Source organism: Nomascus leucogenys, chromosome 4, assembly GCF_006542625.1.
Source record: "Nomascus leucogenys isolate Asia chromosome 4, Asia_NLE_v1, whole genome shotgun sequence".
Lineage (NCBI taxonomy): Eukaryota > Metazoa > Chordata > Mammalia > Primates > Hylobatidae > Nomascus > Nomascus leucogenys.
The window spans coordinates 496,678-516,005 of NC_044384.1; the positions used below are offsets into that span (position 1 = coordinate 496,678).

Genomic DNA, 19,328 nt, shown 5'->3' on the forward strand with positions numbered 1-19,328 from the left:
TAGAAGCATTCTTTGTTTAAATTCAGTCTTCTCTGGTATCAGGAGAACACTCCAGCTTTCCTACAGTGATGCCCTCTGACCCAGTTGTTCATCCACTCATAAAGCTCTGAATCCCCTCGCGTTCACACCCACCACTCTATTGTTTTTCATGTCTCATGTAGTTTTAGTTCCTGTCTTCCTTTTTCTGTTTTCTTTTGCATTAAGTGAATATTGTCTAATGTAACATTTTGGTTCCTTTTGTGAACTCCAAGTATCTGTGTCAGGTCTCAGTTAACTTAAAAAGTTTATTTTGCCAAGGTTGGAGGCACCTGCCCGTGACATGGTCTCGGGAGGGCCTGGCGTGCCTGAGGTGGTCGGGGCACAGCTCGGTTTTATGCATTTTAGGGAGACATGAGACATGAAAGAACATATGTAAGATGAACACTGGTTCACTCTGGAAAGGTGGGACAGCTGGAACCAGGGAGGGACTTCCAGGTCACAGGTAGGCAAGAGACAAATGGCTGCATTCTTCTGAGTTTCTGATCAGCCTCTCCAAAGGAGACCATCAGATCTGCATCTGTCTCAGCAAGCAGAGGGTGGCTTTGGATAGAATGGGTGGCAGGTTGGATAGAATGGGAGGCAGGTTGGCCCTGAGCAGTTCCCAGTGTGACTTTTCCCTTTAGTTTCGTGATGGTGGGTCCCAAGGTTTATTTTCCTTTGTTTTTCCTTTTATGATCTGTTTCACGATGTATTTTGAGTTATTTCCTTAGCGTCTGCTCTTGGGTTTAGCATACATACATCTCACTTGATCAGAATCAATTTTGGACTCATGCTGGCCTAATTCCAAATCGATACGGAGACACGGCTGCTGCACAGCTCGGCCCCTCCCCACTTTGTGCTTCACTGTACAATACCACATCCGTGCACGCCATGAACCCAACAATGCATTGTTGTAATTATTTACAGTGGGGGGGGGAGCGGGTGCACACTCGCACACTCGGACTCCTCACTTTGTGCTTCACTTTTTTTTTTGGAGACAGAGTCTTGCTCTGTTGCCCAGGGTGGAGTGTAGTGGCATGATCTCGTCTCACCGCAACCTCCGCCTCCTGGGTTCAAGTGGTTCTCCTGCCTCAGCCTCCTGAGTAGCTGGGACTACAGGCGCATGCTGCCATGCCCAGCTAATTTTTTGTATTTTAGTAGAGACGGGGTTTCACCATGTTGCCCAGGCTGTTCTCGAACTCCTGAACTCAGGCAATCCGCCCGCCTCAGCCTCCCAAAGCGCTAGGATTACAAGCGTGAGCCACCACGCCCAGCCTTGCTTCACTGTACAATACCACATCCATGCATGCCACAAACCCAACAATACATCACTGTAATTATTTACAGCAGGAGGGGGAGCAGGTGCATGGTGCGTGGTGAGACCAACCTTCTTGTTCAGCACTCCTGGGTCTCTTCAGCTCTTGCTGTAAATTCCAGTCACCATCTGCTGTCATTTCATCCCAGGCTCCTCCTCGGCGCAGCTACTGGCAAACGTTACATCTCCACATGGTATGGGCCCAACAATACAATTAGGTACAAAGAGTTGTTTTATTTTGTTTTGTGACAGCGTCTCGCTCTGTGGCCCAGGCTGGAGTGCAGTGGCATGATCCTGGCTCACTGCAACCTCTGCTCTCTGGGTTCTAGTGATTCTTGTGCCTCAGCCTCCTGAGTAGCTGAAATTACAGGTGTGCGCCACCACGCCCAGCTAATTTTTGTATTTTCAGTAGAGACAGGGTTTCACCATGTTGGCCAGGTTGGTCTTGAACTTCTGACCTCAAGTGATCTGCCCACCTTGGCGTCCTAAAATGCTAGGATTACAGGCGTGAGTCACAGCCACCACATGCCCGGGCATAGAGTCGTATACTATAAAACTATACTGCTTTTTAAATCAAAAGAAGAAAGGAGAAGCAACACGCTACCTTACAGAGTTACATAATCTGCATTCCTGGTGCTCGCTTGTATGTGTGGATTCAGGTTTTCATCCAAGTCACCTGCCTTCAGCCTGAAGAGCTTCCTTTAGAACTTCTCGTAAGGTGCGTCTGCTAGTGAATTCCCACTTTGTCTGGGAAAACCCCGCCTTTGTTTCTGACGGTTGTTTTGCTGGATACAGGGGCCTGGGTGTGGTGGTGCCATCTCTGAGGAGAAGCAGCTGTGGCGTGATGCGCTCTCCCACCCTCAGGCCTCTCTCCCGTGGATGCCTCACGCCTCCTCAGCTGCCCTCAGGCCTCTCTCCACAGACACCTCATGTCTCCTCTGCTGCCCCCAGGCCTCTCTCCCATGGATGCCTCACGCCTCCTCTGCTGCCCCAGGCCTCTCTCCCATGGATGCCTCACGCCTCCTCTGCTGCCCTCAGGCCTCTCTCCACAGACACCTCACGCCTCCTCAGCTGCCCTCAGGCCTCTCTCCACAGACACCTCATGTCTCCTCTGCTGCCCCCAGGCCTCTCTCCACAGACACCTCATGCCTCCTCTGCTGCCCCCAGGCCTCTCTCCCATGGATGCCTCACGCCTCCTCTGCTGCCCCCAGGCCTCTCTCCCATGGATGCCTCACGCCTCCTCTGCTGCCCTCAGGCCTCTCTCCACAGACACCTCACGCCTCCTCAGCTGCCCTCAGGCCTCTCTCCACAGACACCTCATGCCTCCTCTGCTGCCCCCAGGCCTCTCTCCCATGGATGCCTCACGCCTCCTCTGCTGCCTCAGCCTCTCCCGGACGCCTCACGCCGCCTCAGCTGCCCTCAGCCTGCCTCCCATGGATGCCTCACGCCTCCTCTGCTGCCCCCAGGCCTCTCTCCCATGCCTCACGCCTCCTCTGCTGCCCCCAGGCCTCTATCCCACGACGTGTCACGCTTCCTCTGGGCCCCCAGCCCTGCTCCCGGCATTTCCTCTTCCACTGGGATGTGCCCAGGTAAGGATCCTTGTGTTCATCCTACTTGGAGTTTGTTGTGCTTCTGGGACGTATAAATTAATGTTTTCCATTAAATTTGGGGAGTTTTCAGTCATTATGTCTTTGAATAGTTTTTCTGCTCCTCTCTCTCCTAAAGATTATCTTTCTTAGTTAATTATCCAAGATTAAAAACAACTTTGATGTGTGAGTGTTTCTGAGCACTATTCCCTGTTGTCTAAGAGTGGGAGCTCACGCAACCCTCCCAAACGGACAAGAGGAGGTGAACCTCAGAAGGGCCCTGCGGGCCGCCCTGCGTCTCCCATGCAGGCTGACCACACACCCCTGTGGAGAAGAGCTGAGTGTTGGGATCTGGGTACTCGTGTCAGGAAACTAAGCCTTTAAAACGTGGTGCTGTTTTCCTTTCCTATTTATCACTGCACCAGATGGACAGGAAACGACGCCAGGACTAAAATCTCTGAGTACTTAGGGAGCCATCATCAGCTGTTGTCTCTGTCAACAGATCATGGGAACGATCAGCTCATCTTCTTGCCACTAACGTAACAGCTCCCACCAATGCTGTGCTGTTTCTTGGCAGTTAGCTCAACGTCGTTTTCACTTCTCCACGAACTCTAGGAATGATCTGAAGAAAGAGGCTATGGTATATTTTAAAGTTGCCTTTGTGAGCGATGATTCACCTCCTGCCACCAAAAGCATAAAAGGATAGGCTCAGGGACAGATCAACCGCACGGGGACCTCACCCAACCACGGGCGCAGGGGCAGATCAACCGCACGGGGACCTCACCCAACCAGGGCGCAGGGACAGATCACCCACGGGGACCCCCCCCCCCCCCCCCCCCCCCAACCACGGGCGCAGGGACAGATCAACCGCACGGGGACCTCACCCAACCAGGGCGCAGGGACAGATCAACCGCACGGGGACCTCACCCAACCAAGGGCGCAGGGGCAGATCAACCACACGGGGACCTCACCCAACCAAGGGCGCAGGGACAGATCAACCCACCTCACCCACGGCAGGACAGATCAACCACACGGGGACCTCACCCAACCACGGGCGCAGGGGCAGATCACCTGCACAGGAGACCTCGCCTCACCTGGGTGCCTGTTCTTTTCAGGAACTGGTGGTGGGATGATGTGTCTGTGAGATCCTTAAACATTCTGAAGATGTCTTGTTTGGTTTTTTATTTTGAGGATTTATTTTAAGGAGTGAAAGTGCCCAGCAGGCGGCTGCATATAGAGCAGGCATCTGATGTTTGTTGACTTGAGAGAAGAATGAATCACTTCTTGGTAGACAAGTAAAAAACACAACCTTCCCCCTTCTGTTAAAACTCATTTTCAAGTTCAACTGACATTAAGATTCTGTGGAACAGCTTGGCCATGCGAAATTAGCAAGAGGTACCACCAGCCAGAGCACTGACGGGAAACAGCAGAGCTACCTCCGGCTTCCGTATGAAACGTGTCGCCACTCACGGGAAAGAATCATGATGAAACCTACGTGTTCGACAGGCGAAAATAAAAAACTCAAACCACATTTACTTCATTACAAGCAAAAATTTCATGTGAAAAATTTTAAAACATTCACGTCTCATTGAATACCCAAACAGGAATGAAATAAAACTGGAAGTCCCTGGTCTTTAAGGAAGGAGTGAGGTCCCCAAAGTCCAAGAGTCACAAAAACCCAGCTGAGAGGAAGCTGAACAGACCCCACCGCCCCACCCAGGAAGCTGAACAGACCCCACCGCCCCACCCTTTCAAGGGGCACACACGGCCCCCAGCAGTCAGGCTGCTATTGTGGCTACACGCCCACAGCGATCTGCAAACGTAGGCGTGGCGCAGGCAGGGAGCAAGCGCCGAGTCCCACCCGTCCTGGCGGCGGGTATGAAGGCTGCGCAGCAGAACCTGAACAGACTCCCAGGACACTTTATTCTCCTGATCCCAAATTCTAAAATCACCCAAGCCCACCGAGTCTGTAAGACATAGAGTGAAATGGCGAGTACAGTACCGATCCGGTCCTTGCCAGAGGAGCCAGAATGGAGAGGCAGAGCCCCAACCGCCTCCTGCAGCTGGGAGGGCAGCATGGAAGCCGCACCAGAGCAGAGGGGTTTTCTAATCATGCTCGCGTGGTTTCACCAGTGAGGGTCAGTTCTGCCGTGGGCAGGTCATTTAGCAAAAAAAAAAAAAGAACCCAGGGGTGCTAACTCCAGTCCTGGCCCCCAAGTCTTCTGCAGCTCTGGGTCCCAACCCGCTGATCACCACATCCAGTTGCCCACAGGGGGAGACACAGACGCAGCACGTTTCCTGGATGACATCGCTGGCCGCCAGCAATACCCTGACTGGTCTTAGTGGAAAAACACTTTGGGTTTCTTCTTTTAATTAGAAAAAAAACTGTCAGGTTAAAACCACCTATGTTCACACCCAGAGCACGCTGCAAATCCACAGATACTAACATGGCCGCGGCAGACAGACTCCTTGGAGCCGGCTCAGCTCAGCCCCGGCCTGGAGGGTCTTCAGGGGAGGGCAGTGGAACCCTCCTAGTGGCCCCCAATGACTGCCTTCCCCAGGCCTGACCCCAGAGCTTCACGACAGACCTAACGGGTCTACACCGAAAAGTGAAGGAAGGTACGGCCAGGCAAAACCACCCCATAATTCATGTGGGAAAAACCAAGGCTTGTTATCGCCCAATACGGAATTTCAAAATCTCTCCTAAAACAATTTCACATCATTTCAACACAGCTGGAAAATGCTGCTTTCTACGTTGTAAACACAGAGTGGGCTGCCTGGAGAGAAGCTGCACTCATTTCCCTGCTAAACCACAGAGCTGCAAATCAAGTGATTTTCTGTAAGTAATTCCTGCAAACGAACAATGACTATCTTGTCTTGTCTGCAATTTCTGGCCCAATTTTGTAACTGGATTGCCCGAATGAATTACACTCTTTTCTTGAAATATTGTTTATTCACCTACAGGAGAGCCTAAGAGTAAGACCAGACGTGGGGAGAAAGAAAGCAGTCTGCACTGTCTTCTTCACCGCAGACACCAGACGTGCACCTGGAGCGCCCCCTGCTCACCTGCTGAAGCTGGGAGCAGCTCCTCCGAGGCTGGCGCTGCTCCTACCTCATTTCACAGGTGAGGAAACCAGGACGCAGAGGTCAACACACCGGCCCACAGCCCCACAGCAGCCGCAAGAAGGCTCTGGAGACCAAGTTCTCTGGGCAAATCCTCGGGACACGCATCTGTACTGAGGATGTCGGCAGGACCTGGGGGGCCACATCCTGTCTAACGGGTGGGCAAGACAAAGCCTCCGAGGTTACCTCAGACAGCCTTGGAGCAGCCCCGGAGCTAATGACGGGAGCTGTGCTTCTAAATCCTCAAGGAGATGGTGCCACCTGGGGATTACGCATCTCGCCGACTGTGGACGTGTGGACAGGACAAAGACACTTTCTCAGGAAGCTTCTGGGAGACGTACTCCACCAAAATGCAGACAGAGAACACCCCAGAGAGTGGGGAAGGCAACTCCCAGGGGCGGTGAGCAGGGTGGGCGGGGGGAGGCGGGGACCTGGGGGGAGGCTGGGGGAGTGGAGTGGAGAGGCAGCCAGGGATTCGGAAACAGGCAAAAAGGAAGAAAGCTAACAAAAGTGAGGTAATTATCAAATCCAGGTAAAACAGATGTTTAAGAAAGGGAACAGCATCACCGTGTCCTATTCTATTTGGTAAAAGCAATTTACGGTCATAGGAAACACCGCGTCATTCCACACCCCCAAATCCTGGCGTGTTGATATTGGCAGGGCGGAGGCAAGAAGAGACGCAGTCTGTATGTTGAACACTAAGAATCAAGAGACGGCACCCAAAATGCCTGCTAAGGGCACGGCAGGTCTCCCCCACCACCCAGAACCGGGCAGCGAGGTGGGTGCCTTTCACGCAAGGACATGCGTGGGGACGTGGGACGGGGACCTCTCCGCACCCCGGGTTTCATGCATGTTCATCGACCAACCTGAGAAAAGATGGCTCTCAAAGCAAACCGGCTCCTCCCCACCATTCGACAGAGGCACACAGAGCCAGAGAACAAAGCTGGTTAGTGGGGAAAGATGATGTCAGAAACTGCGACGGGACCATGAGCTAATCATCTGGGAAAAAGCTAAATCCCCCCCTTACTAAAAAGTAATTCTTAATTTACTAAGATTCATATGTAGAAAAAGTCAAACATAAAAGCATCCAAGGAAAAGACATAAGGTTAAGATTCTCGGACAAGATTCAGAACCAAGCAGCTGTAAGATCTGCACAACAGTAACATCTCTGCATGGCAGAAATGTCATCAAAGTTAAAGGTGACAAAAAGATAACCTTTCACGGCAATGCAGAAAACACTGACCAGTCACAAGGAGCAGGTGAGCAGCGTTCAGAGTGTGCTGCTGCGGCCAAATGCCCCAAAACAGGCCTCATTCACGGCGAAGGAAGTGAAAGCAAACCACGGTACTCGGCTCTTCCCACCGACAGACCAAACACCAGAGGCGGGGACCACTGTCGCCGGCGGGGGACCCACATCAGGCACCACCCTTGACATGCAGGATGCTGGCTCCTGACCAGCAGTGCCACGTGCAGACCCTGCACACGCCTGTGCACACATACAGACCCCGTACATGCCTGCGTGCACATGTGCAGACCCCCACACACGCCTGTGCGCGTGTAGACACCTCACACACGCCTGTGCACACGTACAGACCCCCATACACTCCTGTGCACACGTGCAGACCCCACACACGCCTGCCCACACGTGCAGATCCCCATACGCCTGTGCACACGTGCAGACCCTACACATGCCTGTGTGCACATGCAGACCCTCACACACGCCTGCAAACATGTGTAGACACCTCACACACACTCCTGTGCACACGTGCAGACCCCACACACGCCTGTGCACATGTAAGATGACATGGAGTCAGCATGGAGACAACCAAGTGGCCACCACCAGGGGCTGCTGAGTTTGGAAGCTGCTGGTGTCACACACAGAATGGGGGAGGGCGTGAAGAACGAGATGCAGGCAGGCGGCCCACCGACGGCAGAGTCACCTCCGGGAGCCCGCGTCAGGCCCTTCCCCCCTCAGACCCCGCACTCACCTGGGCCCCTGGCCGCCTGCTGCGCTCCTCTCGCTGGACGCCGGTGCCCCGAGCGTCTGCTCCCTGCGGGTCCCTGGCTTCCGGGGCTGGGGCTCCTCCTCCTGCTCCTCAGGCCTCCTCTTCTCGCTGTCGCTGTCGTCACTGCCTTCTCCGAGGATGTCGTCCACCTGACAAACAGCCAAGAGTCAGTGACAGACCTCCTTCCCGGGCCCCGTCCCCCAGCAACAGGCTTCTCCCGGCAGAGTCCAGGGCTCTGAGTGCAGCAGCGTGGGGGCTGGAGGTGGCACTCTGCTTTCTACCTGAGCCCTGGGGCTTGAAACTCAACCAATCCTTAACAAAGCCCCGGGCAAAAGACACTTGGAAACCCACAGAGCAAACCCAGACAGTCGGTTCGCAGGCAAAGACTGGGTTTAAATTCCTTCTGTCCCTTATGTGAACAGGACTTTATTCCTAGTGCACTGTTGGATTTTATGGTGAATAATCAGCATATTTGCTTGAAATTTTCAAGATCAATGAGATTCACAGCACAATTCCTGAGTGGCAGGGCTTTTGGGGAGGCGCCCCAGTCCTTCCCATCCTGGGATCTGGGAGGAGAGCAGCCACCTGGGGGTGGAGACGTGGCTGCGCCACAGGGATGCTCGCTAAGATGTCCACCCGCTCGCTCTGGGCACGCCTCCAATGTGGGAAACGTGCAGAGAGGGCGACTCCTGAACACCTGGGGTAAGCTCGGCCGGCCCCACGCCTGACACGTGTGACGCGGACGGGAGTGGGAACAGAGGCGGCAGGCAAGCGAGCAGGTGATGGGAGTACCATATCCAAACCTCAGCCTCCCCGAACCTCAGCAGGCGGGAAGTGGGTACCATCAGTGCCTCGACGTGGCAGCGGGAGAGGCTGAGCCCAGTGCCGGGGGAGGTGAGCTCAAGCTCTCGCCTCCTCTCCTGAACTGCACGGAGATGGGAGAAGGACGTGCAGAAAGAACTTGCACCCAGGAGCGAGGGGCCCGCTCGGCCGACGACTAGCGGAGGGGAGAGTACTTTATGTCCAGCACGGATCACGTCGGAGGGGTATTGGCGGGCAGCTCTCTCGGGGGCTCCCATCCCGAGAGCACAGCCCTGCTCACAGCCCTGCTCACAGCTCTCCCATGTTGAGGGCGTCTGTGTGTGACGGCACAGTCCCGTGGTCCCCGAGACAGGCAGGTGAGGCGGGGCGGCCTGACCACAGTCCCCCAGCGCAGGCTGTTTCCCAGGAGGGATCTGGGGGTGCACGCCTGGCTGGGGCCTCGCGGTGCATTCACCGACGCCGACCCAACCCTACCCCCGCAGCAGGTACGAGAAACGGCCACAGAGGACAGAGCACAAGTCCTGAGACGGGCGAGATGGGTGCGGTTCGCAGCAGTCGAGGCCGAGTCCAGTCAGTGTGAGGCCGCTTTGATCAGAAATCACGGTTCAGCTCCCGAGCCCGCATCGAGGCCGACTCATCCACCCTGTCCACTCTGCAATTTCAAACTCATCTCGCCACGTGTCCAGCGAGTCACAGCACATGTGCCCTGGCTGAATCATTAAAAGGCAGAAACATTTTAACCAATGGTTAATGAGTTAAGGCAGTGGCTTTATCATCAGGTCATTATAATGATCTCTAAAAGTAACACGTTACCAGGGACAGGGACGCTGGCATGAAATGGTATTTAATAAGAGCATCTGGTTACTCGAAGAGGTTACTGATGTTCACACTTCAGCAGAACGCTTACATCACTGAATTTACTGTTTGGATGGCAAATCTCCTATGGGAATAATTCTCTAAATTCTATTTTGAAATACTTAGGGCCTTTAACATGGCATCATACCTTGTCAAGAGAGAAAAAAAAAGCCTGTTAAAATCTGTTATTTTACATTTGACAGCCAAGGGCCGGCGGGCCGTCCAGCACGGCAGCCCAGGGACCCCGAGGGACCCTCACTAGCGCCCCACCTGGGAGGGCCTCAGATGTCTGTGCCAACGCTGGTGAGGCAGGGCAGCCTGGCACGTGTCCCTGTGCTGCTATCTGGAAGATCTGGAGGCACGCTTTGCACAGCCAAGCCAGAAATGTGAGCACACATTCACATTAAAACCTGACCTCGTCTACACCATGCTCCTCCCCCCTCTTTCGGCCTGACTCGTGTAAATGTATTGGTGTGGGAATGATACCTACCTTTCCTGGGCTTGTTTTTACAAAAAAGGTGACTTCACTTTTTGAAAAACAGTTTTCTTCACTACAGAGGCTCCTGGACTCAGGATGGGGTCACGTCCAGATGAGCCCATCACAGGCTGAAAACGTGTCAGCACACCTGGCCCAGCCGCCTTCCACACTCAGACATGACCCCATCGCTGGCAAAGTTGTCCAGCGCAAGGCTGACTTGGAACAAGCTGTTCTACAGAATTCTGAGTCAAGACTTCTAATTTGAAGTGTGGTTTCTACCAAACACACGTCACTTGCACATCACGGTAAAGTTAGAAAATTGTTAAGCGAACCATCGTAAAGTTGACGGTCGTTTGTATTTACTTTACTTAAAACATGCTAACATAATTTTTTTTAATCTTAAGGAAAATTTACAAGGATGTAAAAAGAAAAAACACGAATGAATTCATACCTAAGTGTTGGAATTTCTACCAAAGGGCAAATACAGATAACCCCAGATGCTACTGTATCCTGTCAACGCACGGAAATGAAATGTTTCTACCAACCTCCTTGCACGACCCCAGATTACAGAATAAAACTCTCCCCAGCTCTGCCCTGGAGTGAGGAGGGACGGCTTCGAAAGAGAGGACGGGAAACGAGAAGAGACACAGAGCAAGGTCAGGAAAGCACCCTGAGCACGAGAAGCAGAACAGGCAGAAACGGGGTAATGCAGCCGGAGGGGCAGTGGATGCTGGCTTTGGCGCCCAGCAGAACAGGCAGAAACGGGGTAACGCAGCTGAACGGGTAGCAGATGCTGGCTTTGGGGCCCAGCAGGCTTTCCCACAGGGGTGTGCAGGGGACGGGCCCCTCCTCAACCCTCCGGTGACCTCCCAGCCCTGGTTCCAGCACCTTCCCTTCCCCGTAGTTCCATGATCACACAAGAACCTGCAGGGGGACCGACACGTGAGTGTGAGTCTCTGTGAGCTGGCTGAGACAGGCGGGCGTTTGCGCAGAAACACGTAGGCTTCAGCAGATGACAAGACGTGGCACCTCCTGTGAAAAGGCCACCATCCAACTGGCCAACGACATGCACTCTAAGCTCAAGTCTCAAGGAACAAACCTCTATTAAACGTGACATCGAAATTTGCCTGAAAAACTATAATGTGGAATGAATTTTTAAGTGAAATAATGCCAACTGCAAAGATGCTTTTATGAACAGAAAACTTCAACTAAAGAGGACCTTTAACAACGTGTAAAAAAAACCCAAAAAACAGCTGGGCACGGTGGCTCAAGCCTGTAATCCCAGCACTTTGGGAGGCTGAGGCGGGCAGATCACCTGAGGTCAGGAGTTCGAGACTAGCCTGACCAACATGGAGAAACCCTGTCTTTACTAAAAATACAAAATTAGCTGGGCGTGGTGGCGCATGCCTGTAATCCCAGTTACTTGGGAGGCTGAGGCAGGAGAATCGCTTGAACCTAGAAGGCAGAGGTTCCAGTGAGCTGAGATTGCACCACTGCACTCCAGCCTGGGCAACAAGAGTGAAATTCTGTCTCAAAAAAAAAAAAAAAAACCAAACAAAAAAAGCAAACCCAAACTTGGAAAACAAACTCAAGGCATTCAGAAATTGCCGAATTTGGAAACTCTGGGAGAAGGCCTTCCACGGTAACAGGTGCCCAGCACTTCCTGAACAAATGTCGAGTTCAACAAACACAGCTTCGCTAACATGTTTAGGCTCCAAGACTCCACAGACATTAGGAGTGGAGCTGCAGAAACGGCCTCGTCAGAAGCACAGCAAGAAAAGGAGTGGCACCTCAAGGGCCTCTGGACAGGACCAGACGTTTAACATTCATATCATGGATTCCCAAAAGAGACTGGCCTCGAAAAAATACTGGAAGACACGCATGGCTGCGTCCATGTGTAGAGAGGTGTGTGGCCGCCGTCTGCGTTCCTCATATGCTGAAAGACATGCACGGCTGCATCCATGTGTAGAGACGAGTGTGGCCGCTGTCTGTGTTCCTTAAACACGCATGCATGCATCCATGTGTAGAGACGAGTGTGGCCGCTGTCTGCGTTCCTCATATGCTGAAAGACACGCATGGCTGCGTCCATGTGTAGAGATGAGTGTGGCAGCCATCTGCGTTACTCGTTTGCTGAAAGACACGCACGGCTGCGTCCATGTGTAGAGACGAGTGTGGCCATCTGCGTTCCTCGTTGGCTGAAAGACACACATGGCTGTGTCCATGTGTAGAGATGAGTGTGGCCGCCGTCCGCAGTCGTTTGCTGAAAGACACTGATGGCCGCGTCCATGTGTAGAGAAAAGTGTGGCTGCCATCCGCAGTCCTCGTTTGTGTCCAACACCTTTTGCTTCCTTTCTCGGGGGGTCGGAGGGGTGGTAAGAGCACATCTGTGGGAAGGTAGCAGCTGAGAGGGGTCTTGAAGGACAGGTGGGAGCAGTTTTGGGTGTTAGAGAGGAGCACAGAGCCCTGGGCTGGGATGCAGCACCACTGTGTTCACCGGTGCCAACTGCAGAGAAGCAGCTTGGACACTGCATAAGAGCACACTCCAGGTTGGACCATTTTGAGGCTCTACGTCCATGCACATTTCATGCATATTTTATGAGCAATAAGAATCTGCAAAGTTTTAACTTTTTATGACAGCTTGAAACTTTTCACATGTTGCCTTCAACCTGTTTTTGGTAGCCAGGCGTGCCATGTAATTGTTTCATGTGGCCTGGGCAGTCATCACATATGCCAAATCCATACTTGTACTGTGCTGACACTGCAGCGGGAGGTCCACACACACCAAACGCACACTCGTCCTGTGCTGAGGCCGCAGCGCAAGGATCCACACACGCCAAACGCACACTCATCCTGTGCCGAGGCCGCAGCGCGAGGCCGCTCACGCCAAACGCACACTTGTCCTGTGCTGAGGCTGCAGTGTGAGGATCCATACACACAACACACATTCGTCCTGTGCTGAGGCTGCAGTGTGAGGACTGAGTGCTATTCACACACAGTCACCGGGCACAGTGCTCCGGCCACACCCACCATGAGGAGACTCAGGGACTGTGTGAGGGTGCATGCTTTAGAGTCACCTTCAGAAGAAAAATCCATGTGGGCGAGTTCTCACGTCTCCTGTGATTTTGGGAGCACTCCTGGTGACAGTGAGTTCTCATGTCTCAAGTGATTTTGGGAGCACTCCTGATGTTAGTGAGTTCTCATGTCTTAAGTGATTTTGGGAGCACTCCTGATGTTAGCGAGTTCTTACGTCTCGTGATTTTGGAAGCACTCCTGGTGACAGCGAGTTCTTATGTCTCACGTGATTTTGGAAACACTCCTGGTGTGAGTTCTTACGTATCACGTGATTTTGTGAGCACTCCCGGTGACAGTGGACAGAGTTCTTACATCTCGTGATTTTGGGAGCTCTCCTGATGATAGCGAGTTCTTACGTCTTGTGATTTGGGGAGCACTCCTGATGTTAGCGAGTTCTCAAGTCCCACGTGATTTGGGGAGCACTTCTGATGACAGCGAGCTCTTACGTCTCGTGATTTTGGGATCACTCCTGATGTGAGTTCTTACATCTCAAGTGACTTTGGCAGCACTCCTGATGTTAGCGAGTTCTCAAGTCTCACGTGATTTCGGAGCACTCTTGATGTTAGCGAGTTTCAAGTCTCACGTGATTTGGGAGCACTCCTGGTGTCAGCAAGTTCTCACGTCTATGTGATTTTGGGAGCAGTCCTGACGTTGGTGAGTTCTTACGTCTCGTGATTTTGGCAGCACTCCTGATGTTAGTGAGTTCTTATATCCCACGTGATTTTGGGAGCACTCCTGGTGATGGTGGCCCCACACCCGGCCTCTGTTCTTGAGGCATTTTATCGGAGTCATCACATTTCTTGGCTTCCACGTATATTAAATGCAGAATTTAAAAACGGTTAAGATAAAACTACATTAATTTTCATGGCTTTCAGGTTTCTTCGAAGCCGTTGCAGGTGAACGCTTACTGACACCATGCCTGACACTGCTTAGGCACGTTCTGGACGTGGAGGTCAGAAGCACGTGCTACACAGGGGACCGGTTTTCTTTGAAAGCAGTGACATCAAGTGAGTGGTCTGCTAGCTCTAGAAGCCTCCGTGGTTTAAACCCAAGGAGAAATCCAGATGCCTACTGGGTCTCAAGGAACTGGGCACGCATTCCCACAGCACTGACGGGGCGTGAGTTCTCAAAGCTGCTCCTCACAGGAGGGGCGGGGAAGCCCTTGTCAGTGTGGGTGGGAGCAGCATCCCCCATGGCAGGGGCTACTCTTGGGTCAGCAGCTTTGCCTCTCCTCTGTCAACATGGAGACCCTTCCTCTACCACTGGAGCAGCCGACGCCCATCTAATACACTGACGTGCCGGAAATGGCCAGAGGTCTCGACACCCCTCACTCAATGGTCCCCCGACAGGCTGCACTTGACCCTGATTCCAGATCCCCTTGACTCCCCATCGTCTGTGCCCCAAAAGGAGTGGCAGCCCCACCCCATGTATCCCCAGGATGAAGAGGGGCCATGGCAGCCTCCAGGCAGCACCACGGGCAGGTACCTAGTCCATCTCACAGGCCCACGGTGGGGTGCAGGCAACGGGCCCGAGAGATAGGCTTATCTGGGGTGCAGCTGCCTCATCTGCCCCAAGCACAGGCAGTGGAAGAGAGACAGATGTGAGACGAGGCTGTCAGGCCAGGGCCAGGCCACAAGGAGCTTCCTGAGGCTGCTGTAATAACCATGCGCCATGGCTCAAAAGATCCAAATTCACGACCTCACAGCTGTGCAGGTCAGAAGTCCAATACGAGCCTCACGGGACCAAAATCCAGGTGTCCACCGGGAGAATCCCTTCCTCACATCTTCCAGCTTCTAGAGGCCTCAGGTCCTTGGCTCTGGGGCTCCTCTGACCCCTTCTCCTGCCTGCAGGCGCTGATTGTCTCAAGGGCCCAGGACTCACAGAGAATCAAGGAGGCTTTAAATATTCACGAACATAAAACCCTCTGGCCTCTCTCCCATGCACAGAACAATCCACGGCTGCAGCCTTCCGCTTTCAATACCATTTGTTCCCGAAGAGCTACATCTGGGGGTTTACGATCGCTTTTTATTTCTGAGAAAGGATTAGGTTTTGGGGTGGCTGAAAGCTGCTGAGTGCGTTCAAGACATCTGTCTCCCACTGAGAATTCAACCCCCTTTGATATCGAATGACTAAGAACCAGTTGTCACCACTGCCTGAAACAGGACTGGGTGGGGAACAGACCCTGAGTCCTCCACGCCCGACCAGGAAACCAAGAGGGAGATGGGACGTGTTAGCAGCTTCCAGGCAGGAAGAGGCAGCGTCCCTCCCTCCTCTCCTCCCACCCCTGGTCCTAGGCAGGTGGCTGTTTCTTATACAGAACCTTCTGGAATCTTAAATAAAGTGGTCTGGGCTTACAGGTAGTGGCTGAGAAAAAATTTTTTTAGACAAAACATTTTTGTGAAACAAAAAACAGCTAATGTTCAAAAAGACAGAAAAATGGCAGAGAAATTCAGCACACCTGAAAAAAGGGCCTGATCCTCACAAGATAAACGGGCGTCTAAAGGTGATAACCTGAGTTACTGAGACGAGTCTGTCCTGAATAGAACTATCTGCATTTTTCTGCTACTGTTGAAAATAAACAGGAGCTGTTTTCCTCAAGAAACTTCTGCTGCCTTCTGGATGCAAACAGAATGGCGGCTCTCTCCAGAGGACAGCGGTGCCAGGCGGGCAGGGAGGACGGGCTCTGGTGGGAACACGAAGACCTGAGGGAAGGGTACGGCTTGTGCCCTGACCGGCTGCGGGCGAGGACCCCACACAGGCGCCACCCATGAGGGCACCTTGCAGGAGGACACGGGATGTGGTTTCCCAGGACAGTTCTCCTAAAGAACAGTCTCCGAAGGACGGTGCTGCGCAGATCGCCCATCCCTAACATCCTGACTGTTGTGGAACCTTCTATCGGGGGCGGCCTGGGATGCAAGAGGAGAAGCACACGGGCCAAGGGGCACAGGACACGGGAGCCAAGCAGGACCTGGCTGAGGAGACCCCAACTCCACCGATGCTGCCTAAAGCTCTTTCGCGCTGTGATAACGAGAGCTGTGAGAATCACCAGTCACTCTGTGTGTGTGTGTTTAAGGCCCATGTGCAATGGACACACAGCCCTCCAGTGTTTCTCAACGGGAGCCGGTTGGCGTCGGGCAGAGTGTGTTGACCGGCTCCAGGATCACCCCTCATCACGACCATGAGTGCCTCCAGACCCTATCCCATGTCCTGGGGTGGGCCAGGAGAGCCGGAGGGGCTGGGCGGCGTCGGTCCTGGTGAAGACGCAGGCACGAATCCTAAGCCACAACTTCGACGTGTTCTCATGCCGGACACACTGCTTAATGCTGTTCTAGGTCTCCTTGAATAGGAAGTTGCATGAAAAACACAAGTGCTAGTCCCAAACTAGACACGACTACGCAAGTGCAGAATTCTAGCCCTGCCTCCACGTGCACAGCTCAGCAATCCACCCGCACACCATAGCTCTGCGGCCCCAGCACGAGCGCCGGCGTGGGCACCAGGGCGTGTGGTTGGCTCACCTCTTTGTCCATACTCTCTAAATCCTCCTTACAAAGAGTGTACAGCGGCATTGTCTCAGACATACTGGGCTGTCGCTTTCTTCTAGAAGGGCCAGGCTGCTCTCCGTCCTGAGCGTCAGGCAGCTCTTCGCCAAACATCTGCGGCTGGGGTGGCGGAACCGCTCTGAAAGGAATTTCACAGGTCCCACATGAGGAAGGTCAGTTTGAATTGCACTTTTCCGCACTGAATCAGACTCCTGGCTCTCGGACCAGATAAACACTCACACACCCCAACAGGGAACACGTATGAAAAAACGTGATGTTTCGCCAATACGCTTTTCAGAGTTTAATAGATCAGAATTTGCTAATTGAGCCAGGTTGAGTGGCAAAACATGTTTCTGACTGTCCTGTGGAAAAATAACACCCACCTTCTTTTATCCACAAAACCCCCGTGGGGCAGAGAGCATCTGCCGGGCTCTGGCATCTTAGAATAAAGGGCAAAGAGAGACGGGAGATGAACCGTGTTCTGGGAACCCCCAGGACATGTCATTCACCCTCAAAATAGGGTCTGGAGAGCTAAACGGCAAAACACAAAACAAGAAAATGCAACATCTCCAGGCTACGAAAACAGACACAAAAAACGGCAAAGTGACAAAACAGACATCAGTAGGCTAAAATTAAAATCCTTTCACAGGTCGGCGCGGTGGCTCACACTTGTAAAGCCAGCACTTTGGGAGGCCGAGGCGGGTCGATCACTTCAGGTGAGGAGTTCGAGACCAGCCTGGCCAACATGGCTAAACCCCATCTCTACTAAAAATACAAAAATTAGCCCGGTGTGGTGGTGCACGCCTGTAATCCCAGCTACTCAGGAGGCTGAGGCAGGAGAGTCACTCGAACCTGGGAGGCAGAGGTTGCAGTGAGCCGAGATTGCACCACTGCACTCCAGCCTGGGCAACGGTGCAAAACTCCATCTTAAAAAAAAAAAATTCACAAAAAACAGAAAAAGGTAAATCTTGTGCTTGTATAGTTAAATATTAATGTAATAAATCAACTAGAAAGGGCCAATCTTCTGTTTCAAGGATCTTTCTGCTATGTTAAAACCACAGCTCCGTTTGAAATGGTTTCTCTTCTCTGTACACATCTTTCTCGATCTGGATGTGTCAATCTTATTAATATATTCTGATGCATGCCTCTGACTGCTGGAATTTAAGGCAAGCCTCTGGGAAAGGGGTGGTGCTGCCCTCCTGAGAGGTGGCTGTTTCTAGCTGCTGGTTCCTCCCTGGATGACCAAAGGACGAGACCAGGAGGCACTGAGCGTGCGTCCCAGATACCAGCTCGCTCGGGACAGGCACGAGGACGAAGGGATAAAACCCATCCTGGTGAAGGAAAACAGGCACTAAGTCAAAGTCACAAAACTAAAAAGACACAACCGTGTTAGGCTATTTACTAATGGAGAGAAGATTTTCTGCCCAGTAATCTGAAAGTGCTGATCTGCGCTGTTTGGAATTCAGGACTTTCCAAGCCTTGTCAAAGTCCACTCTTCTTGGCGGCCCTCTGTGAACATGCGCTTCCCCTCCCACGGACGCCACAAACGCCACGCTTCCCATCCCGCGAACGCCAAGCTTCCCATCCCGTGAACACCGCGAACGCCACGCATCCCATCCCGCGAACGCCACGCTTCCCATCCCGCGAACACCGCGAACGCCACAAACGCCACGCATCCCATCCCGCGAACGCCACGCTTCCCATCCCGCGAACACCACGAATGCCACGCTTCCCATCCCGCGAACGCCACGCTTCCCATCCCGTGAACACCGCGAACGCCACAAACGCCACGCATCCCATCCCGCAAACGCCACGCTTCCCATCTGCATTTGGCTGAAACACCCATGTACGTATAACTGGACACACGCAGTTCAAAGCAGTGTTGTTCAAAGGGCCAACTGCACTGTTATTTTAAACTGAATTAAATGTTTCAACTAAATGTTAAAAACCTGTGATAACTGCTCTACTCCAGCCAAACACCCCACCTCTGGGGTCTCAGAGAAGGCCATGGAGGAGCCTGCGGGGAGCCTGACATCCAACCCCACTGGCAGCAATGAGGCCCCACCCACCCATGCAGGAGGCTCAGGATTCTCACCAGCCCCCACTGGAGATGCAGACACTCCTCCCATGGTGCCAGCAATGATGACGTGGGGAGCCAGGACTGCCACAGCAACAGTATCACCCCCATCCCCACAGCCGTCCACCAGCAACGGCGTCACCCCACCCCCACAGCCATCCACCAGCAACGGCGTCACCCCACCCCCATAGCCATCCACCAGCAACGGCGTCACCCCACCCCCACAGCCTCCACCAGCAACGGCGTCACCCCACCCCCACAGCGTCCACCAGCAACGGCGTCACCCCACCCCCACAGCCATCCACCAGCAATGGCGTCACCCCACCCCCACAGCCGTCCACCAGCAATGGCGTCACCCCACCCCCACAGCCGTCCACCAGCAACGGCGTCACCCCACCCCCACAGCCGTCCACCAGCAACGGCGTCACCCCACCCCC

At 53.3% G+C, this 19,328-nt stretch overlaps 1 protein-coding gene across 4 annotated transcripts in view; it reads right to left on the reverse strand.

Moving 5' to 3' along the window:
* The window catches only part of CTDP1 (CTD phosphatase subunit 1), a 68,918-nt gene that overhangs the window by 9,059 nt on the left and 40,531 nt on the right, over positions 1-19,328 (reverse strand). For 3 of the 4 annotated variants that reach the window (XM_030810235.1, XM_030810238.1, XM_030810237.1), the window contains 2 exons: positions 16,791-16,953; positions 8,031-8,197 (listed from right to left, as the gene is read on the reverse strand). In XM_030810235.1, coding sequence (XP_030666095.1) covers positions 8,031-8,197; positions 16,791-16,953 — 330 coding nt within the window. The remainder of the gene's footprint in view (positions 1-8,030; positions 8,198-16,790; positions 16,954-19,328) is intronic. The other variant, XM_030810236.1, reaches the window with a different exon arrangement.